Below are 24,329 nucleotides of genomic sequence, written 5' to 3'. Positions count from 1 at the left end.
GGCCTCCCAAAGTGCTGGGATTACAGGCGTGAGCCACCACGCCCGGCCGATTTTTTTTTTTTTTTAAAAGGAACGCTTAGCCCGGCGCAGTGCTCAGGCCTGTAATCCCAGCACTTTAAGAGCCCGAGGCGGGCGGGCAAGAGATCAAGACCATCCCGGCCAACTTGGTGAAACCCTGTCTCTACTAAAAATACAAAAAATTAGCCGGGCGTGGTGCCGGGCGCCTGTAGTCCCAGCTACTCCGGAGGCTAAGGCAGGAGAATCGCTTGAACCTGGGGGCCGGAGGTTGCACAGAGCCAAGATCGCGCCACTGCACTCCAGCCTGGCGATAAAGCGAAGCTCGGTCTCAAAAAAAAGGAACTCTTAAAACGACTAACTTCGTAACCTAATTTAGGGGACGCGGGTTCCGTTTTTCCCTGTAGCAGTCTCCTATGGAGAAAGTGGTTGGCTTCCCACAGACTTTAAAACCTGCCAAAGTTCCATGCTCGGAATCTGCGCCAGTTTCGAACTACTTGGGCCTCCGCGAGTTCTAAAACTTCCGGCTGTCCCGAGGCAACTGAGGGCCGAAAACCCGCCCTGTGCGGGGGCGGGGCCGGAGGTGGACGCGCAGCAAAACCTGGGATCTTCCATGACGGAAGCCACGCCTGCCCACTAGCCCGACGCCCGCCTGGCGGGAACCTGGGCTCGTCCCCTCCCAGCGATCTGCAGTCAACTGGTAGCGCCTGCATGTCGCGCGCGGTGTTCGATTGTCCTGCCTGGGGAGGAGGAGCTGCTGCCGCCGCCACAGCCGCCGCCGCCGCCGCGGGCTTGGTTTGTGCGGAAGGGGGCCTAGGCCCGGGTCTGCGGTGGTGGGGCTTGCCGCGCGCTGGGGGTCGCTCCTGCCGTGTCCTCCGCTCCAGCTTCGCCCACTTTCCCTTGCCAGCGGGCTGGGCGCGGAGAAGACCTGCCGGAGCCATGGAGGACGAAGTGGTTCGCTTTGCCAAGAAGATGGACAAGATGGTGCAGAAGAAGAACGCGGTGAGCGCGGCGAGAGGCGCGGGCCAGGAGGGAGGCCGAGCCGCGGTCCGGCCCTAGGGTCCCCCGCTCCTTCTCCCTCCCCTTCCCCTGCAACCTCTCGTCTGGGAGCCGGGCCCGCGGCGCCCGCGTCCCCGGGGAGGGTGTCCGGGCCCAGGGCGTCGGGTCCCGCGGCCACTGGCGGTTGGACCCGCTCGTTCTTGTATTTCCAGTCCCTCGCTGATGCCGTGTAATAAACCTAATCGATTTAGGGATTAGGGCACGCTCTCCGTTGACTTTAAACTTTCGTAGTAGTAAAACCTTGGCAATTTAGCTTAGGAATTGAAGCGTAGAAAGTCCTCAGAATTTGAAAGAATGGACTCTTCCGTGATCCGTGGCCAACATCTAGAAAGAGCATTAAATAGAGGCTTGTGATCGGTATTAGATATCAGGCTGGTAAAATGTAAAACTCTTGTATCTTATTTTTGAAGAGGACTGAACATTCGCCTGGTTATCTCAGCTGAGCTGCATGTTTGCTTAGCGATTAAAAAGGTAAAGTGTGCCAGTTTCTTGGCGAGTTGCTAAACGTTTTATAAAAAGCGGGTCTTGTCCTGTCGTAATGTACAGAAGAGTTATGACTAAAGCACGCACATTCACCAGAATTCTGGTAGAGGGATATGGACAAATCATATTGTTGGGTATTTTTTAAGTGGTTTACCGTTAATACTGATGACATTTTCTTGTTATTGATGAATGTTTATGTGAGCATGTCCTTTTGTGGTTTGTAAGAAGTCGTCATACTACTAGTTTCTACAGTTTGCCCGTTTGTCCCTTGATTCAGTCCTTGATTTCAGTCCCTTGATTCAGACTCATCTGTTCTCAGCTAAACTTATTTTTTTGAGACGGAGTTTCACTCTTGTTGTCCAAGCTGGAGTGCAATGGCTTGATCTCGGCTCACTGCAGCCTCCGCCTCTCGGGTTCAGGTGATTCTCCTGCCTTAGCTTCCCGAGTAGTTGGGATTACAGACGTGTGCCACCACGCCTGGCTAATTTTTTGTATTTTTAGTAGAAACGGGGTTTCACCATGTTAACCAGGCTGATCTCAAACTCCTGACCTCAGGTGATCCGCCCACCTTGGCCTCCCAAAGTGCTGGGATTACAGGCGTGAGCCACCGCGCCTGGCCTCTCAGGTAAACTTCTATAATTGTCTTCACTTAAATTTGTTTCACCACGTTCGGCACATTTTCATCATCAGTGTACCCGAAATAATTTTTCTTCCATCTATGAAGTAAATTCCATGTCAAACTAATGTGAAGAGAAAAGGGATGCTCTGATTTGTACAGCACTTTGGAGTTAAAAAGCATCTGCTCAGAATTCTTTTGTGATTCACACAGAGCTGTGAGTACATAAAGGGCATCCATTTTACAGATTAAGACACTGAGAGATTAGGTACTACTACTTAAATTAAGTACTGTGTAGTTTGGAATAAGCCAGGACCCAGGTTTTCTTCAGGACAGCATGCTTTCCACATGACAGCTAGATCAGAAATTAGTGCTAGCACTAAATACATAAGACTTCAAACATCCTCTGTTCCCCTTTTTCCTTTAACAGGTGCATTGCCCAGTATTTCATTTCATACCCTGTTAATCTGTATTTGCAAATGTTGGCCTTTTAAAGTATTTCCTGTTTATTTTCTGTTCTAGATATTACCAGTGCCATTTTTTCCCCCCATTGATATGGCCCTTCATGTCCCACTTCAAATTCTGGTTATTTGGTAGGTTATCTGATTATTGTAACATTTTCATTATTTTGTTTAAACTGGAAAATTTTTCTCTATGCCTAGAGATCCCCAGACTTGCACAGTAGAAGCTCCCAGGGAAAAAAGCCATTTGTTCAGTAATTTTCTCTCCAACTTAGGCTGTAATATGTATCCTTTAATCATCTAATGCTTTAGATGTTTGCTTGATTTTGTTTCTTCTAATAGGTGTTTCTTAAAATGAGTAATTTTTTTAGTGGGCAAGTGTGGAGAGTGTAAGTTCATATTTATCTGCAGTTCTCAAATCGTCAACAAATTTTCACATCTTTTGTAATGAGCCTGGAAGAGAATGAGAACTAACTCCACAAATAATCCTCAAATCTAAGTTTTCTTCTCAAATCTAAGTTTTCAGGTAGTTCAAAACTTTTCCAATATGAAAACTTACCTCCCAAAAAGAAAAGTAAAACTGACTGGCTTTTGTACTTTTGTTTTCCCCAACATTTTCCCTGCCTGTCCTCTGGAAATTCAAACAGGCTGATGAAATACAGAGAAAGAGAAATGGTTAGAATGACACTCGTCTTTTCCCCAAATACATCATCGGCCCACAGATGGCTTTTTAAGTGTTCAGTAATTCAGTAGAACGTGTTTTAGGGGTTGTAGAATTATGGTATATTTGTTTCTCTTTTTTTCTGTAGTTTTCAGATTTTTCTGTCAACTTTTTAAATGTTTTATATTATGAAAAAGTTAACTTTTTTTTCTTTTTCTTTTCTTTTTTTTTTTTGAGACAGTCTCACTCTGTTACCCAGGCTGGAGTGCAATGATGCAATCTTGGCTCACTGCAACCTCACCCCCCAGTTCAAGCCTCCCTAGTAGCTGGGACTACAGGTGTGCACCACCATGCCTGGCTAATTTTTGTATTTTTAGTAGAGATGGGATTTCAGCATTTTGGCCAGGCTGGTCTCGAACTCCTGACCTCAGGTGATCTGCCCGCCCTGGCCTCCCAGAGTGCTAGGATTACAGATGTGAGCCACTGCGTCCAACCTGAAAAAGTTAAGTTTGAAGAGTAATAGTCATCAGAATTGACAAATTTAAGTGCAAATTTAGATATAATTTTAAAAAATATTTTAACATGCTGCTGCTTTACCTGAATAATTTTGTTTTACTAAAACCGTAGGTGTCACACTTAACTAAAATAAAAACAGCTTACCATTTATTGAGCTATTACTCTGACCAGGTATTCTGCTAAATACTTACCCACCTTATTCCATGTATTCCTCAGGCAACTTTGCAACATGAATATTATCCTCATTCTGAAAATGAGGATGCTAAGTATTTAGAAAAGTTAAGTGAATTGTCTTAAGCCAAATAGCTAGTAAGTGGCCAAGTGAAGATGTGAATCTAAATCTGTTTTGCTCCAAAAGTAGTACTACTCTGTTAAGCTACAGTGTCTCTCTAGAAGACCCTTGCATCTGTTTTTGAACCATGCATGGATACAATTAAGTGAATATAAAATCAGCAAATAAGAGTGTGAACTTGCTGTTTTGGGGCAGGTGTGTTTCCCTAGATACCTAGATCAATATCCTAACCCTAGTTCTACCCAAGATGTTGTCCCACATGTGTACTTGATCTCAAGTGCACATGACCAAGCCATAGTGAACTACAGAAAGTAGTTCAAAATTTTTAGGTATTAGCTGTTTTCTGCTTAAGCTTTTGTCTCGTCACTTTGATTTGATGTCGGTAACCAAGTCTGACTCCTAATGTGTGTTCAAATCCTGGCTTTTCTGAACTTTAGCTGTGTGATTTTAGGCAAGTTCTTTGTCATCACTAAAATGTTTTTCGTCATGGTAAACTGGAGATAATTTAGTAAGGATTAAGTGAATATAAAATGCTTCTAGTGTAGGATTGTGGGCCTAAAGGATATAGTAAGGCCTAAAAAACAATCTGAGGTTGCCTTTCTTTGTAAAGGATTCATTTAGATTATAGAAGGAGGATTGAGGCAAGGACATAAAGTTTTGAAGTTCATGGAGAGATTTTGTGGGTAATGTTGAGGTTTATTTATTTATTTAATTCAAGGCTCAAGGTTGAGTGGAATTAAATTGCAGGGAGAGAAATTGAAATTAGATGTTAGAATTTCTTAGGAGCTGGGATACCTGAAATATTTATTTACATTTCCAAGTACCTGGGTTAAAACAGCAACTGCAACAAAACTTTCATATCTATACCAGTTAGATTAATTAGCATAAGTCAAAATTTAGAATGACTACACAATTTTTAATAACAACTTTATTAAGAAATAGAATTAAATTCACTTTTAAAGTGTAGTTGACTCTTGAACAATGCAGGGGTTGTGGTGCTCACACCATCCCCCCTCCCTACCTGCATGCGGTCAAGTAGTATAACTTTTGTAGTTGTATAACTCATTCTGTCATGTTACTCAGGCTGGAGTGTGGTGACATGATCTTGGCTCACTGCAACCTCTGCCTCCTGGGTTTAAGCAGCTCCCCCACCTCAGCTTCCTGAGTAGCTGGGACTACAAGTGTGTGCCACCACATGCAACTAATTTTGTATTTTTAGTAGAGATGGGATTTTGCCATTTTTCTCAGGCTGGTCTCAACATCCTGATCTCAAGTGATCCACCTGCCTCAGCCTCCCAAATTGCTGGGATTATAGGCGTGAGCCCCTGAGCCCAGCCTTTTTTGGGTATTTTTGTAGAGATGGAGTTTCACCATATTGCCCAGGCTGGTCTAGAACTCATGGACTCAAGTGATCCGCCTGCCTTGGCCTCCCAAAGTGTTGGGATTATAGGCGCTCAGCCTGGGCGAAAGAGGGAGACAACGTCTCAAAAAAAAAAGGAAAATAAAATAAAATCATAAAGGAGAGAAAATATGTTTACTGTTGATGAAGTGGAAATGGATTGTCATAGAGGTCTTCATTCTACTTGTCTTCACATTGAATAGGCTGAGGAGAAAGGAAGAGTTGGTTTTGTCATCTAGGGTGGCAGAGGTGAAAGAAAATTCTTAAGTGAATCTGTGCAGTTTAAACCCATGTTATTTGACGGTCAACTGTTAATTCAGTGGCTTTTAGTGTATTTACAGGCTTGTGCAACTATTACTACTGTATAATTTTAGAACGTTTTCATCACTGCGAAAAGGAACCGTGTACCTATTAAGCAGTCACTCCTCATTCAGCCCGCATGTGCCCCCACCAATTTCTCAAACTCCTCTGACAGCCACGAATATACTTTCTGTCTCTGTGTGTTTGCCAAAGCTGGAAATTTTCTCTCAGTGAAATTATACAGTATGTGGTCTTTTGTAACTGGCCTCTTTTGCTTAGCGTAGTCTTTTTTTTTTTTGAGACAGAGTGTCATCTCGCTCTGTTGTTCAGGCTGGAGTGCAGTGGCACGGCTCGGCTCACTGCAACCTCTGCCTCCCAGGTTCAAGCAGTTCTCCTGTCTCAGCCTCCCGAGTAGCTGGGACTACAGGTGCAAGCCACCATGCCCAGGTAATTTTTGTATTTTTAGTAGAGACAGGGTTTCACCATATTGGTCAGACTGGTCTCAAACTCCTGACCTCAGGTGATCCACCCGCCTCACCCTCCCAAAGTGCTGGGATTAGAGGCGTGAGCCACCGCCCCCAGTCTTAGTATAGTCTTTTAAAGGTCAGTTCATGTTATATTATGCACCAGTATTTTCAGTATTTTATTACTTTTTATTGCTGAAAAGTACTCCACTGTACTGGTAGATACACAGTACCACACTTTTTTTTTTTTTTTTGGAGATGGAGTGTCACTCTGTTGCCCAGGCTGGAGTGCAGTGGCGCCCTCTTGGCTCACTGCAACCTCCCGCTCTAGGGTTCAAATGAGTCTCCTGCCTCAGCCTCCGAAGTAGCTGGGATTACAGGTGCTTGCCACCTCGCCTAATTTTTGTTTTTTTTTTTTGGAGATGGGGCCTCGTTCTGTTGCCCAGGCTGGAGTGCAGTGGCGCAATCTCAGCTCACTGCAACGTCTACCTCCCAGGTTCAGGCGATCCTCCTGCCTCAGCCTCCTGAGTAGCTGGGACTACAGGCGCGCACCACCACGCCCGGCTAATTTTTGTATTTTTAGTAGGGATGGGGTTTCACCATATTGGTCAAGCCGGTCTCGAACCCCTGACCTTGTGATCCGCCTGCCTCGGCCTCCCAAAGTGCTGGGATTACATGTATCAGCCACCCTGCCCAGCCTGATTTTTGTATTTTTAGTAGAGACAGGGTTTCACCATGTTGGCCAGGCTGGTCTAGAATTCCTGATCTTAGGTGATCTGCCCGCTTCGGCCTCCCAAAGTACTGGGATTACAGGTGTGAGCCACTGCACATGACCACAGCTTGCTTATTCATTCATCATTTGGTGGACATTTGGGCTGTTTCAGCTTTTTGGCTGCTGTGAACAACACTGCTAAAAACATTCCTGTATAAGTGTTTGTGTAGACATACGTTTTTATTTCTGTTGGGTGTATACCTCAGAGAATAATTACTGGGTCATATAGTAACTATGTTTAACCTTTTGAGGAACTGCCAGACCTTTCCAATGTGGCTGCACCATTTTACATTCCAACTAGCAGTGTGTGAGGATTCCAGTTTCACCTCATTTTCACCAATATCATTTGTCTTGATTATAGCTTTCCTAGTGGGTGTAAAGTGGTATTTCATTGTGGGTTTGATTTGCATGTCCCTTGTGATTAACAATGTTGAGCATCTTTTCATTGCTTCGTGGCCATTTGCATATCTTCTCTGGAGAAATAAATGTCTGCTCAGATCCTTTGCCCATTTTTAAAAAAAGAGTAAGATCTGGCTATGTTGCCTAGGCTGGAGTACACAGTGGGTTTGCCCATTTTAAAATTGGGTTATCTTGCCGGGCGCGGTGGCTCAAGCCTGTAATCCCAGCACTTTGGGAGGCCGAGACGGGCGGATCACGAGGTCAGGAGATCGAGACCATCCTGGCTAACACGGTGAAACCCCGTCTCTACTAAAAAATACAAAAATCTAGCTGGGCGAGGTGGCGGGCGCCTGTAGTCCCAGCTACTCGGGAGGCTGAGGCAGGAGAATGGCGTAAACCCGGGAGGCGGAGCTTGCAGTGAGCTGAGATCCGGCCACTGCACTCCAGCCTGGGCGACAGAGCGAGACTCTGTCTCAAAAAAAAAAAAAAAAAATTGGGTTATCTTTTTATTATTGAGTTGTAAGAGTTCTTTATATTCTGAATACTAGACCCTTGTTAGATATGCAGATACTGTCTCCCATTCTGTGGGTTGTCTGTCCACTCTTGGTTGTGGCCTTTGAAGTATAAAAGATTCTAATTTTGATGAAGATGAATTTATATATATATTTTTCTTTTGTTGCTTGTGCTTTTGGTGTAGTTTAACTGCGAATTTGAGATGACATAGTAATATAAGTCCTGGCTTTATAGTGATGTTACCGAGCTATAACTTAAATATCTATAATTCATTGTTTAAGAAAATAGATAATGGGCCAGGCACGGTGGGTCACGCCTGTAATCCCAGCACTTTAGGAGGCCGAGGTGGGCAGATCACGAGGTCAGGAGTTCAAGACCAGCCTGGCTAACTTAGTGAAACCCCATCTCTATTAAAAATACAAAAATTAACCGGGTGTGGTGGCGGGTGCCTGTAGTCCCGGCTACTTCGGAGGCTGAGGCAGGATGATCGCTTGAACCCAGGAGGTAGAGGTTGCAGCAAGCTGAGATCACGCCACTGCACTCCAACCTGGGTGACACAGTGAGACTCTGTCTTAAAAAAAAAAGAAAGATAATATCTTAATTTTTAAACCTTGAAATCTTATAATAATGCCTTCATGAAGAAGACATTATTATAGAAGAAGTAACTGTTTTACTTGATTGAGCTTAAATATGCTCACTGAAAATGCCGGCTTATGGCCCTTGGAGATTATTGTTATGGTAGAAATAAGTAATTATTTGTATATCTTTGTACTCCTCATCAACCATCCTATGTGTCAGACCCTCTATTTTGATACTTCATCTGTGTAATGTTGCCTCATTTGACTGTTTTAACTACTCCTCAAGGTTGGTGTATTATGGTCACCTACATATAAAGAAACTGAAGCTTGAAAAGAACAACTAACATTACCAAGATCTTGTAGTTAGCAAATGTCAGAGCATGGATTTGAATCTAAATCTGTCATATATGTACACAATATTCTTAACTGTAAATCCCCATTATTCCCTCCTTTTTATATCTCCTTGAGGAGAGGGATGTTTGTATCCTACATGGTCTTGAGTATACCTAGCACATAGTACAAGTTTTTGAGTATCATGGTTTATAAAATCACTTTTTTTTTCTGTTATCAGATAGGAGCACCAACAATGTAATAAAATAGTGTGATAGCTGTAGTTTGTCTTTCAGCCAGTAGTGTGAACTAAATTTAGCTCTGGAAATTAAAGAAGAGTCTGTCTTTCTCTTGCATCATCTATAGGAGATGCTACAATCTCATAGACTTGACATGTATTCTTTTCTTTTCTTTTAACAGAGGTGGGATCTCATTCCATTATCCAGGCTGGTCTCGAACTCCTGGGCTCAAGTGATCCTCCTGCCTTAGGCCTCCCAGAGTGCTGGGATTATAGGCTGAGTCATTGTGCCTGGCCTAGACTTGACATTTAGGCGATGCTTGGGGAAGGCTAAAATACAGCTTCTTGTTTGATGGTACTAGTTACCTGAGTTCACAAAGGAGTGCTGCCACTGGTGCACTGCTGGGGAAAGGGCAGCAATATAAGGGTCAGGTGACTAGTTCATGTCCTTACTACCCATCAGTATGACCTTGAGCAAGTCACTTTCCTTTTCTGGGTTTAAGTTTCTTTTTTATGTGTAATTAAGGGTTTGAAATAGATTATCAAAGATTTCTGTTTGTTTTGAAATTCCCTGATGTCAGAAAGGGTTTCAGTCTTGCTCACTGCTGTATCCCCAGCGCAGTAGAGCTTGTTACATTTGACATTACTAGAGTAGATCTTACCTTTTCTAGTTAGTAATCATAGGACCTTGTGCAAGTTTCTTGACATATTTCCTCATCTGTAAAATGGAGATAATAGATACTTGCTTCTATAGGGTTTATAGTGAAGATGGAATTAAATCTATGTGAAGTATTTAACAATGCGAAGCACGTAGTAACACTCAAAGTTTGTTGTCACCGTATTAATATATGATTATCTGTTTTGCGTTTCACTCATTCCCATCATCATAGTTATTTCTTTTTGTCTGTCTTTTTTTTTTTTTTTTTGAGATGGAGTTTTGCTCTGTCATCCGGGCTGGAGTGCAGTGGCACAATCTCGGCTCACTGCAACCTCCACCTCCTGGGTTCAAGTGATTCTCCTGCCTCAGCCTCCTGAGTAGCTGGGGTATTCCAGGCGTCTGCCACCATGCCTGGCTAATTTTTGTATTTTTAGTAGAGATGGGGTTTCGCCATGTTGGCCAGGCTGGTCTCGAGCTCCTGAGCTCAGGTTGATCTGCCCGCCTCGGCCTCCCAAAGTGCTGTAATTACAGGCATGAGCCACCGCGACCAGCCCATGCCCATAGTTATTTCTTAAAGACCCTTCAGTGAAATATTTACTTGAATTGGTTGGAACACAGTACAATTTTCAGAAAGGTCATAGTTTTATTCCGTGAGTGTTACTTTTAGCTTTTTCTTCCAACCATGGCCTCACCAGAAAGCTGAGTAGAAAGGGAAAGTAACAAAATTAATGCAAATATATTGCCTCTACTTGGAAAACAATTTAAACTGTATGTCTCGTTGCTGATATGTTAGAAGAATCAACTTAATACTTAGGAAATCCTGCTTTTTAAGGAACTTCTAGAAGTGTGATTCTTTATCCTTATTAAGTGATTCTTGGTCAGAAGTGGATCAGAAATCCTGGAAATATGGATAGAAGAAAAATGTCAATGGTAGAGAATACAGGCCCACAATCTGTTTGTTGTTGTTGTTGTTTGTTTTTTAATTTTTCTTTTAGACATGGAGTCTCACTCTGTCCGCATGGGCTGGACTGCAGTGGCATGATCATGGTTCATGTAATCTTAAGCTTCTGGTCTCTAGCAGTCCTCCCGCCTCAGCTTCTGGAGTAGCTAGGACTATGGTCATTGTAGCCAGTTAATTTTTTATTTTTATTTTTTGTAGATAGGGGGTCATGCTGTGTTGCCCAGACTTCTACAGTGTGTTAATCAAAACCCTTAGGGTCTGATATATTTGGTAATTCCCGATTTTGTAAAGATAATTTAGTGCATACATCATATATTACATAATACCCCCCAGCAGGATTTGGGCACTTCAGCAACCAGACATTAACATTTCTTTTTTTTTTTTTTTTTTGAGATGGAGTCTCACTCTGTTGCCTAGTCTGGAGTGCAGTGGCGAGATCTTAGCTCACTGCAGCCTCCACCTCCTGGGTTCAGGCAGTTCTCTGCCTCAGTCTCCTGAGTAGCTGGGATTACAGGCACCTGCCACCACACCCGGCTAATTTTTGTATTTTTAGTAGAGATGGATTTCACTATCTTAGTTAGGCTGGTCTTGAACTCCTGACCTCGTGATCCACCCACCTTGGCCTCCCAAAGTGTTGGGATTACAGGTGTGAGCCACCCTGCCCGGCCTTAACATTTCTATAGTCAGTTGTAATATTCACATTACATGGCATAAATAGAACACAAATAGCTTTACATGTGTTGTGATTAGGTTTAGCTGCCAAATGAGTTTACCTATGAGAAATCTAGAAATCTTTTGCTTTTCAAAGGTTTTTGGTCTGGGAATTTGCAGATAAGGGATTGAAGACTTCATTTACCCACAAAAATGTCATGCCTGTAGAAATTCTTGTTTAATAATATGTTTTAAGTCAGTGTTAGATTTCTTTTCCAACAACTTCAATGTTTTACTGTTTCTAGATGACTCTAAATAGGAAGAATTTATAGAATTTTAAGATCAGGAGAGATCTTTAAACAGCAAATAATTAAAACATTATTTATAATAACGTCATAATTTCTATTGAACTTAAATTTTTATTTATGAGGTATTGGGTTAAATTAAAATGATGTAACTCTTTGTTACCAGAAAAAAAGCTAATGGTTTTATTCTCGAAGGCCAAGCCTTATGTCTGTCACCTTTAAATGAAAAATTACATGACTAGAAGCCTTTACTTGATTTTATATTTAAGAAATGAAGTGATACTATGAGAGTCTTTGCTCGCTTTTCCCTTTGGTGTGTTTAATGAGCGACATGCTGTGTTTCTTTCTGTTTTTTTTGGGGGAGGGGGGCATAGCCTGTATTTCATTGATTTGTAGGGTGCCTGTTTTCATACTTTAACATTTTAGAAAGCAGGATAGGTATACATATCATTGGCCAGATGACCATTGTGGTGTTCTTTCACAGGCAGAATGCTAAACCTAGCATCAAAACTTGTGGAATGAGTGTCACTGGCTTGGAAGGAAATCTGAGAGATTAGTGAAGTACTCTTTGAATCCTGAGGAACCTAAATGACTGTGAAGAGCACTGGAGGTGAAAAGCAGCTGTGCACACTATTACAAAGCCAGCCCGAGAGCTCACGGCATTAGCTTTTTTGTGGATTCTTCTATGAAATGCTTTGTCACTTGTGTTCTTAAACAGCTCTTTGTGGGGTAAAAACAGATACTATTGAATCTGAGTCAAAAAGTTCTGAACGTTAAGTACTTTTAGTAACACCTTAGCCAATTTTGTTTTACTTACATATATATTTTTGCATATGTAAAAGGTGACGTGGTAAAAACTTCAGCTCTAAAATAATTCTCTCAATAAGCAAAAGTAAAAAGAAGTTATAATGCCAGGCATGGTGGCTCATGCCTGTAATCCCAGCACTTTGGGAGGCCGAGGCAAGCGGATCACCTGAGATCAGAAGTTTGAGACCAGCTTGGCGCCCATCTCTACTAAAAATACAAAAATTAGCCCAGCATGGTGGTGCATGCCTGTAATCTCACCTACTCTGGAGGCTGAGGCAGGAGAATCGCTTGAACCCAGGAGGGGAGGGAGAGGTTGCAGCCAGCCGAGATCATACCACCGCACTCCAGCCTGGGCGACAGAGTGAAACTCTGTCTCAAAAAAAAAAAAAAAGAAAAAAGTTATAATAAAACACTGTATCATAGCTTAATAGTTTTTTCTTTATTGATGGTATATAAAGATGTGATTTATCCAGGTATAGTACATTAAGTAATTATTAGACTAAATGAAATAGAATGTGATCGTATTCGATTAGATGAAATATGATAGATTGAATTAGTATCAAATTGGAATATTTGGCTACAACCTATGGCTGGTGCTGTTGCTCCTTATCTGATTTATTCCTCTTTAGGTGTTTTCTGTGATTCTCCCATGAACCTTATTTCTGGCTAGTCACTGTTTTACCATCTTGGGAATTCAATATGAAATTGTTTTATTTTGTAGGCTGGAGCATTGGATTTGCTAAAGGAGCTTAAGAATATTCCTATGACCCTGGAATTATTGCAGGTATGTGCTTTTATGCATCACAGTTTTTTTAATAGGTAGTCGTCATAAAATACTGAAACATTTTCAGTCCCAATGTGTTTTTGTACTGTCTTGATAATGGTGTAAACCATTATTAACTGCTTTTTTTTTTTTTACAGATGGCAATGTAAATCAATAATCTACTAAGTTGTCATTATAGAGCAATGTTGCCTTTCTTAAGAAGAATAAAACCTGAATCTCTAAAGTTGACAGTAGCAGTGAAATTTCACTGTGAGAGGAAGTTGGATTCTTGGCCCTGATTTGGTCTTCTAAGATTTCCCTTTCTTGATCTATTATTGATAGCTGCTGCCAGCATGAAGCTAGCTTCAGGGTGAGGATGGCAAAGTGTCACTCCTCTCCCTTTTTTTTTTTCAGCACCAGTCAAGCATGTACGCAGTTGATGTCTAGTAGACATTACACAGATTCATTACTGAAGTCTTATTCTTTATTGATAACATTTATACATGTTTATGGGGTATATGTGATATTTGGTTACATGCATAGAATGTATAATAATGAAGTCAGGTTATGTAGGTTATCCCTCACCTTCAGTATTTATCATTTCTCTGTGTTGGGAGCATTTTAAGCCCTCTCTTCTAGCTATTTTGAAATGTATAATGCTTTGTTAACTATGGTGACCCTACTCTGCTGTGGAACCTTAGAACTTACTCCTTCTGTCTAACTATGTGTTTGTACCCATGAACAAACCTGTCTTCATTCCCTTACCTCACTTATGCACCCTTCCCAGTCTCTGGTATCCAGCACTCTGCTTTCTATCTTTGTGAGGTCCACTGTTTAGCTCTCACATAGGAGTGAGAACATGTGATACTTGTCTTTCTCTGCCTGGCTTATTTCACTTAACATAACTCCAGTTCCATCCATGTTACTGCAAATACATGATTTCATTCTTTTTTATAACTGATAGGATTTCATTGTGTATATACACTACATTTTCTTTATCCAGTTATTCATTGATGGGCACTTACATTGATTCCGTATCTTGGCTATTGTGAATAGTGCTGTAGTAAACATGGGGGGTGCAGATACCCCTTTGTTAAACTGATTTTCTTTGGATAAATATTCAGTATTGGGATTGCTGGATCATATGGTACTTCAATTTTTAGTTCTTGAGAAATCTCCTTACTGTTTTATATAGTGGCTGTGCTAATTTACATTCCCATTAACAGTTTATGAGTTCCCTTTTTTCTGCATCTTCACCAGCATCTGTTGTTTTTTTGTCTTTTTAATAATAGCCATTCTGGGCCAGGCGCTTACGCCTGTAATCCCACCACTTTGGGAGGCTGAGGTGGGCGGATCACCTGAGGCCAGGAGTTCAAGACCAGCCTGGCCAGTATGGTGAAACACCGTTACTACTAAAAATACAAAATTTAGACAGGTGTGGTGGTGCATGCCTGTAGTCCCAGCTACTCAGGAGGCTGAGGCACGAGAATCAATTGAACCCAGGAAGTGGAGGTTGCAGTGAGCTGAGATTGCGCCACTACACTTCAGCGCAGGCCACAAAGTGAGACTCTGTCTCAAAAAATATCAAAATTAAATAATAGCCATTCTGACTGGGGGAAGATGGTATCTCATAGTGGTTTTGATTTGCATTTCTCCAATGATTAGTGATGTTGAACATTTTTTCTTATACCTGTTGGCCACTTGTTTGTCTTATTTTGAGAAATATCTGTTTGTGTTCTTTGCCCCCCCCTTTTTTTTTTAAGATAGGGTCTCTCTCTGTTGCCCAGATTGGAGTGCAATGGCATAATCATGACTGACTGCAGCCTTCCACCTCCTGGCCTCCCACTTCAGCACCCTCCCATCCCTAACCCCTAGGTAACTGGAGACTACAGGAGCATGCTACCACGCTTGGCTAAATTAAAAAAAAATTTTTTTAGAGACTGGGTTCTCGCTTTGTTGGTCTTGAACTCCTGGGCTCAAAGCAGTCCTCCAGCCTTGGTCTCCCAAAGTACTGGGATTACAGGCATGAGCCACTGCGGCCAGCATTTTGCCCACTTTTTAATGGGATTATTTGTTTTTTGGTTGTTGTTAAATTGTTTGACTTCTTTGTTTATTGTTGGTATCAGTCCCTTTTCACATGAATAGTTTGCAAATATTTTCTCCTGTTCAGCAGATTGTCTCTTTACCCTGTTGTTTCCTTTGCTGTGCAGAAGCTTTCTTTCTTTTTTTTTTTTTTTGAGACACAGTTTCACTCTGTGACCCAGGCTGGAGTGCCATGGTGTGACCTGCGACCTCAGCCTTCCGGATTCAAGTGATTCTCTTGCCTTAGCCTCCCCAGTAGCTGGGATTACAGGCACCTGTCACCACGCCCAGCTAATATTTGTATTTGTAGTAGAGACGGGGTTTCACTATGTTGGCCAGACTAGTCTCAAACTCCTGACCTCAGGTGATCCACCAGCCTTGGCCTCCTGAAGTGCTGGGATTACAGGCATGAGTGTATTTTAATTTTCCATCAAGACTGAAACATAAAAATAAAACTTTGACAAAAGTCAAAGTGTTAAAAAGGAAACTTAATATAGCCAATAACATGAATATTGTTATTTTCTGGTTGATGTTTTTATTATCCCATAGAAATGTCAATATTCTTTGACATTTCTATTATATTCAGAATATAGGGAAAGGTGGCGGGGGTGTGTGAACATGATTGAGAAAAAAAGTCACATTTATTTTCATTAATGGCTAACTGAAATTGAACATTTCTTTCATTTGTGAAAACACTAAATCACAGTTGTATTACCAGTATTTATGACTGAAACTAAAATAATTCACAGATGTTTTAACTTCAGTTTACTTATATTGTAAAAGTATTGAAATTGCTCGTTATTATTGCTGTTATACCTTATGCTAGGTCTTACTTAATGTTTTAATAAGAAAGGGCTTGGCACAGTGGCTCACACCTGTAATCCCAATACTTTGGGAGATCAAGGCTGGAGGATTGCTTGAGCCCAGCAATTCAAGACCAGCCTGGGCAACATAGCAAGACTGTCTTGATAAAAAAGAAACACACACGCACACACACACACACAAATAAGGGAGCTTGTACATTACTGTCTTACATTTAAAAATATTTTGTAATTGTATATTACATAATTGGTTTGCTTTGTAATCCTATGTATTTTATTTAATCTATTTTTAACGGATTCTGAGAAGGGGTCCATATGCTTCACCAGACTGCCAGAAGGATCCATGGTGCAAAAAAAGGGTTAAGAACTCTTCCTCTAGGCTGGCCCAGTGGCTCATGCCTGTAATTCCAGCACTTTGGAAGCTGGAGGTGGGTGGATCACTTGAGCTCAGGAGTTTGAGACCAGCCTGGCCAACATGGTGAGACCCCATCTCTACTAAAAATACAAAAAAATGAGCCAGGCATGGTGGCATGTGCCTATAATAATCTCAGCTACTCGGGAGGCTGAGGCAGGAGAATCGCTTGAACCTAGGAGGCGGAGGTTGCAGTGAGCTGAGATTGCACCACTGCACTCCAGCCTGGGTAATAGAGCAAGACTCTGTATTAAAAAAAAAAAAAAAAAAAAGAACTCCTCCTCTATCTCTAGACCCCAGGAAGAGAAAGGAAGTAAGTCATGAAGTCCTACCTTCTGAGTTCAGGTTCCTGACTTGCAACTTCTCTTGCAAGTCAACTCTAAGAATAAACTTTCCTTTGAGCTAGGCCCTTACCGAGGCATAACTTTATCCCGACAGACCTATGTGGGGAAATCCACGTCAAAAACAACATAGTAATCCCAATGTTTATTTAACAGGTACTTGTAGAGTTATAGAGAGTATGGAGGTTGGATAGGGTTAATATTTATGACCATCTCTAATTTTTTCCTGGGTTTCCTTCTTTGGAAAGCCTATGTATTTGTATAACAAACATTTGAGTTTTACTATGATTAAGAATTGTGCTGGATTTATAAAAATGAATAAGATCAGGCCTTTCCCCCCTCATTGAGCTTAAATTCTAGTAGAGGAAAGCTGACATGTAAACTAAGATGTAGGTACCCAAAGAAAAGTCCATACAGTGTTCATCTGGGGGAAAGAAGAAGGGTCAGAAGAAGCACAAAGAAGTTTACTTGTCAGTCTAAGTACATAATCTGCGAGGTGCAGAAAGCCATTATGTAGGTGATAAAGCTGAAATCACGTCTCAAAAGATGACTAGGTTCTCCCTCAGCAGATAGACCGGGAAAGGTATTTCAGCAGAGGAAACAGTATGTGGAAGCAGTGTGGCATTTAGAAGTGAAAATAAAGGAGAGCTAGTTGCAAACAGGGTTAAAGACATGGGGAGAGCTAGTTGCATACAGGATTTTAAAGACATAGGTGGTATGGCACGCAGGGCTTCATATGTGATGCTGAGAGCATTACTACTGAAAGGTGTTAGGCAGGGGAGTATGTGACCATATTTGCACATTGGAGGAAATGGGAAGCTGGAGCCTGAAAGACCTGTTGACTATTCAGGTGAGGAGTGATGAGGGCTTAAACTAAGATAATAGCAAGAAATGGAGAGAAGGGGAATTTGTTAATGAAAGACAGCCTTCCCTAGCAGTGCTGTCAAGTATGACTTTGCAGTGATGGAAATGTTTCTGATGTGAGTGTTGACTGATACGGTAGTGCTTAACTACATGAGGCTATTGAGCACTTGAAATATGACTAGGGAACGGAATTCTAAATTTCATTTAATTTTAACAAATTTTAAATAGCCATATATGTAAACAGCTCTAGAATATAGGAGAAAGGACAGGTTTAGGAAATATTTGGGAAGTAATAGCATAGAGGTGGGTTAGATCACCTAGGAAAAAGGGAAAACAGAGTTGGGATATAACAGACTGGTTAAATCAAATGAAATCTGAAGAGCCCATGGGAGTTTCCAATTAGGAGTGCAGGAAACTTTGAGCAGAGTGAGAGAGCAGAGTAGAAGGTGGGTATGGGTTGAAGGTGGGGAAGTAAACAGGAAGGCAAGTATTTAGGCCAGTAGTAGATTGGGCTTGTTTTGTAAGTTTTTATGTATAGTAGATTATTCAATCATGATTAAGTGTCTGCTGTGTGCTAGACATTATTCCACATGCTGAATATAGTGGCAGACAAGACAAGGTCCCCTGCCATCTTGGAACTTATTAAAAGGATAGTAAACATAGCTGTATGTTTCGTTCTTTTTTTTTTTAAACAGTATTATTGAGATATAATTCACATACCATACAATTCATTCATTTAAAGTGTATGATTCATTGTTTTTAAGTATATTTTGGTACTATCACCACAATTAACTTTAGAACATTTTCATCACCCCAAAAAGTCATTCTCCATTCCCCCAGCTAGTCTTCCTCCTTCCAGCCTAGGCAACTACTAATCTTTCTGTCTCTATAGATTTGCCTGTTCTGGAGTTTTCATATAAAAGGAATCATACAGTATGTGAACTCTGATGTCTGGCTTCTGTCACTTGGCTTAATATTTTCAGGATTCATCCATGTTGCAGCCTATGTCAGAATTTTCAGGCCTTTTAATGGCTGAATAATTTTCAGTTGCATGGATATTTCACATGTTGTTCTTCCAGTTGTCAGTTGATGGGTTTAGACTTTTTTGGCTGTTATGCATCACACTACTGTGCGTGTTTATGTACAAGTTTGTGTGAGCATATGTTTTTGTTGTTCTTGTGTAGATACCTAGGAGTGGTATTGCTGGTTTATGTGGTAACTGTGTGTTTAACATTTTGAGGACCTGCCAGACTCTTTTCCCAAGCCACGGTACCATATTGTATCTCCAGTAGCAGTAAATGGGTCCATTTTCTCTGCATCCTTGCAAACACTTGTTGCTGTTTGTCTTTGATTATAGCCATTTGAGTGGGTGTAGTGGTATTTCATTGTAGCTTTAATTTTTATTTCCATAATGTCTAAGGATGTTGAATATCTTTTCATGTGCTTGTTGGTTATTTTTATATCTTATTTGGAGAAATGTCTATTCAGATCCTTTGCCCGTTTTTAAATTGGATTGTCTTTTTTTTTATTGAGTTGTAATAGTTCTTTATATATTCCAGATACAAGTCCCTTATCAGACATAGAGTTTGCAAATATTGTCTCTTTTTCTGTGAATTATCTTTTTACTTTCTTGATGATGTTCTTTGAAGCACAAAAGTTTTAACTTGTGATATATTCTATTTTTTCTTTGATTGCTTGTGCTTTAGGTGTCATATTTAAGAAACTATTCCCTAATCCAAGGTCATGAAGCTTTACTCCTATTCATATTGAGTTAATTTTTGTGTGTGGTGTAAGGAAGAGGTTCAGCTTTATTCTTTTACATGTGGATATCTAGTTGTTCCAGCACCATTTGTTGAAAAGAATATTCTTTTCTCCAATGAATTGTCTAGATATCCTTATCAAAAATCAGCTGATGAAAAATGTAGGAGTTTATTTCTGGAGTCTTAAATTTATCCCATTGATCTGCATGTCCATCCTTTTGCCAGTACCATGCTGTCTTGGTTACTGTAGGGAATTGTGAGTGCTCCAACTTTATTCTTCGTTTTGGCTGTTTTGGGTCCTTTGTATTTCTGTGTGGACTTTAGGGTAAGCTTGTCAATTTCTACACTAAAGGCAGATGGAATTCTGATAGGCATTGCGTTGAGTCAGTAGTTCGACTTGATTAGTATTGCAGTCTTAACATTTAAGTCTTCCAGTCTATCAACATGGGATTTTAAAATTTTGTTTAGGTCATCTTTAATTTCTTTCAACAATGTTTTATAGTAGCTGTGTGTTTCTTTTATGTTGTCTTTTATATGTGTGTGTTTTAAATGTATGTTTTACATATGTGTTTTATAGTAGCTGTACAGTAGCTGTATGTTTTTTACCTTAAGATTTAGTGGCTACCTTCAGATCATCTTGGCAAAAACTCATGAGTGATCACAAAGGAGACTTTTCTTCTGGAGCACACCAAATCTGCTTGTTTCCTGTGATGTTAACAGTGTCTCTTGATCTCAGTACTCATTCCTTTCTGCTTTACCGTCAGTGTGCAGCTGACCCCTAAGGCTGTTTAATGCACTTTCCACCTTTCCAAGGTAATGTCTTTCTTTCTGTATACCTGATGTTCTATAGAAATCATGGGCAAAGGCACATATTTTATCTGCTAGAGTTTCACAATGGACAGTTTGTCCTGAAAGCTTTCATTAGTCCTGCAGTCAAGAAAACAGTTATAATCCCACAATTCCTAAGGACACTTGAGCACAGAATACTTTCGTATAACCTATCTATTACATTTTGTAAGTCTTAGCATACCAATTTTAGGAAAAATTCCTAGGGAATTCTTAGAGGCAACTCCAGGCTTGCTTATCCAAGTAAATAGCTTCATAATCTTTTCCTCTACTTTTTTTTCCCATTTTTTTTCCATAGTACCCCCACAGGAAAAAAAAAACTTATTTCACATCTTTGTTTTTCATTCTACCTCAGCAGCCTCATTTCTTTTTTTTTCTTCCTTTTTTTTTTGAGACAGAGTCTCGCTCTGTCACCCAGGCTGGAGTGCAGTGGTGCAATCTCGGCTCACTGCAACCTCTACCTCCCAGGTTCAAGCGATTCTCCTGCCCCAGCCTCCCAAGTAGCTGGGACTATAGGTACATGCCACCACACCCAGCTAATTTTTTTGCATTTTTTTAAAGATGGAGTTTCACCATGTTAGCCAGGATGGTCTCGATCTCCCGACCTTGTGATCCACCTGCCTCGGCCTCCCAGAGTGCTGGGATTACAGGCGTGAGCCACCATACCCACCCTTTCTTTTTGTTTTTGGAGACAGAGTCTTGCTCTGTAGCCCAGGCTGGAAGCTGGAGTGCAGTGGCGTGATCTCGGCTTACTGCAACTTCCGCCTCCTGGGTTCAAGCGATTCTTCTGTCTCAGCCTCCCGAGTAACTGGGACTACAGGCGCTCACCACCACGCCCGGCTAATTTTTTTTTTTTTTTTTTTTTTTTTTAAGTAGAGTTTTACCATGTTGACCAGGCTGGTCTCGAACTCCTGACCTCGTGAGCCGTCCACCTCAGCCTCCCAAAGTGCTGGGATTACAGGTGTGAGCCACCGTGCCCCCCCATTTCTTATTATTTTGGCTTGACAGTCTCTTCCATAGATACGAATGTTTATTACAGATAACTATATTGTTAGTATAGATTTTGTTTGGGGCTAAGCAGGATAATCATTGACTTTTTAGTAATCAAAACATCCTCTGATAATTAAAAAGCAGTCACCCAGCAGTACATAGTTTATTCATCATCTCCTTACACCTTTGCTCTCCTGCAAGCCCCTAGTAAAGTGCCATTTTATTTTTTTGCACATTTGTGTCAGTTCTAGACTTCAGAACACACTAATAAGTTATTTCCTCCACACATTCAAAAAGTAGAGTTTTTTCCTAGTAAACTAGCCTTGTTAACCCCAAATTATTTGGGGCTTTGAAACTGTGGAGTCCCTTTATCTTTCTGCTGTTCAATCTTGTCTGCTTTGCTCAGCTTTCTAAGAGATATGTGACACTCGGCCGGGCGCGGTGGCTCACGCCTGTAATCCGAGCACTTTGGGAGGCCGAGACGGGCGGATCACGAGGTCAGGAGATCGAGACCATCCTGGCGAACACGGTGAAACCCCGTCTCTACTAAAAAAAAATACAAAAAACTAGCCGGGCGAGGTGGCGGGCGCCTGTAGTCCCAGCTACACGGGAGGCTGAGGCAGGAGAATGGCGTGAACCCGGGGGGCGGAGCTTGCAGTGAGTGGAGATCGCGCCACTGCACTCCAGCCGGGGGCGACAGAACGACACTCCGTCTCAAAAAAAAAAAAAAAAGAGATATATGACACTCTAGCCAACCACATATTCTAAATTATTGAATAAAACTTAGATCCTGAATCTGTCTCTTTGTTGAGAGGGTTGAATAATTTAGAAGGAAACCTCAAGTACTGGTATATTTTTCTGCCATAAAGCTTACAATAGGGGTTCTCTTCTTTTTTTCACCACTAAGAATTCCTTTTGTTATTTTTTTCTTCCATAGACCATATGTTTGAAAGATTGTCTGCTAACAACCCAAACTTACTAAATAATTTTCCATTTTTTATTTATCATCCATATTTGGGCTGTCGTAGCTTTTGTGTTCTTTGAGCACAATTTGAAACCACTGATGTGCTAGAAAGACCATGGACTTTGGCACTGGACAAACCTGGATTAAAATCCCAGCTTTTGGCTGGGCTGATGGGTCATGCTTGTAATCCCAGCACTTTGGAAGGCCAAGGTGGGTGAATCACCTGAGGTCTAGAGTTTGAGACCACCCTGGCCAATGGGTGCAACTCGTCTCTACTAAAAATACATAAATTAGCTGGGTGAAGTGGTCTGCGCCTGTAATCCCAGCTACTTGGGAGGCTGAGGCAGGAGAATTACTTGAACCGGGAGGTGGAGTTTGCAGTGAACCGAGATCATGCCCTATTGCACTCCAGCCTGGGTGACAGGGTAAGATTCCATCTCAAAAAAAAAAAAAAAAAAAAGTCCCAGCTTTGCTGGTTAGTAATAGTGTGATGCTGGGTACGTTATTGTTACTTCCAATCTCTTCGTCTTTAAAAATAGGGATAATCTCAACTTTGAAGGGTTGTTAGAAAAAGGATTGATGAATGTGGATGCTCTAAGCGTAATTCTAGGCATGTAATTATCACAGGTTAAATTTTACCTATATTTTGTGAAGTGTATTTTAATGTCTCTGATTATATGCTGGTTCCTGGCAAAATAAAGCCTTTTAACCTCCATAGCTGGGCGTGGTGGCTCACACCTGTAATCCCAGCACTTTGGGAGGCCAAGGCAGGTGGATCACGAGGTCAGGAGATCGAGACCATATGTTTGAAAGATTGTCTGCTAACAACCTGAACTTACTAAATAATTTTCCATTTTTTATTTATCGTCCATATTTGGGCTGTCATAGCTTTTGTGTTTAGTAGAGATGGTGAAACCCTGTCTCTACTAAAAATACAAAAAATTAGCTGGGCGTGGTGGCTGGCGCCTGTAGTCCCAGCTACTTGGGAGGCTGAGGCAGGAGAATGGTGTAAACCTGGGAGTCAGAGCTTGCAGTGAGCCAACTTCGTGCCACTGTACTCCAGCCTGGCCAACAGAGCAAGACTGCATTCCCCCCACCAAAATAAATAAATAAATAAATAAATAGCCTCCATAGGTGGTAGTTTTAGTTTGGATATCCTCATAATGATTTGCAGCTGGTACTCTGTGAAGTAATCCATGTAGAAGAATGTGTAGAAACAAAGAAATGCATGTATTAGTCATGATTGCTTCAGCCTGACTTATATACAACATTTTATATTTTATCCTCATTTATCTTCACTTCTCCCTTGTGGAAAGATTGATTTCATTTTTCTAGTTAACCAGACTTATTGCAGTAGCGAATTTTATGCTTTTAGATCTTGGTGATAAGAACATTAATGAGTCTAGGACGTATTTGATCTGAAGATGTATGTATCTTAATATAGTTTGCTATTATAAGGATCCAAATAATTGAAGTTTTAAAATTCTAAAATGGAAACAGGAATCTGGGAAAGAAAAGAATGTGGGTGAAATACTAGTTTGTTTAAAATAAAATTGGTATACATAATTTTTTTGTTATTGCCTTGCAGTCCACAAGAATCGGAATGTCAGTTAATGCTATTCGCAAGCAGAGTACAGACGAAGAAGTTACATCTTTGGCAAAGTCTCTCATCAAATCCTGGAAAAAATTATTAGGTATCATTGATCTTCCCTTACGTATATTTATGATGTTGAGATTTGTTCAAATGGTCAATAACCATTAACCATTAACATTTTATGGTTAGTTAATGGTTACATTTTTTTCTTAATGAATCTAGATATACTGAAATCAGTGCCTTGTAATAAAGACGAGGGGAGTTAATTTGACCTTTAGGGCTTTTTTTTTTTTTTTTGTCTTTTTGGCTAGTCAAATTTGGCTTTCTTAACTTTTGACACAGCTGGATAAACTCTTTCAGTAAGAAGAATTTTCTCTTATGGGAAAGGTTGTGGATACCTTCTGAAATGGTTTT

The 24,329-nt window shown here is 41.0% G+C and overlaps 1 protein-coding gene across 2 annotated transcripts in view; it reads left to right on the top strand.

Annotated features, from left to right (window-relative positions):
- The first annotated feature begins 566 nt into the window (after positions 1–566).
- The window catches only part of TCEA1 (transcription elongation factor A1), a 73,071-nt gene continuing 49,308 nt past the window's right edge, over positions 567–24,329 (top strand). Inside the window, exons 1-3 of one of the 2 annotated variants that reach the window (XM_023184203.1) lie at positions 567–1,017; positions 13,200–13,262; positions 23,910–24,015. In XM_023184203.1, the coding sequence (XP_023039971.1) occupies positions 727–1,017; positions 13,200–13,262; positions 23,910–24,015 (460 nt within the window). In that variant the 5' untranslated portion in view covers positions 567–726. Of the gene's footprint in view, positions 1,018–2,733; positions 2,767–13,199; positions 13,263–23,909; positions 24,016–24,329 lie in introns of those variants that run through there. The other variant, XM_023184204.1, reaches the window with a different exon arrangement.

The sequence above is a fragment of the Piliocolobus tephrosceles genome, chromosome 7, assembly GCF_002776525.5.
Source record: "Piliocolobus tephrosceles isolate RC106 chromosome 7, ASM277652v3, whole genome shotgun sequence".
Lineage (NCBI taxonomy): Eukaryota > Metazoa > Chordata > Mammalia > Primates > Cercopithecidae > Piliocolobus > Piliocolobus tephrosceles.
This window is presented reverse-complemented; position numbering and strand designations above follow the sequence as displayed.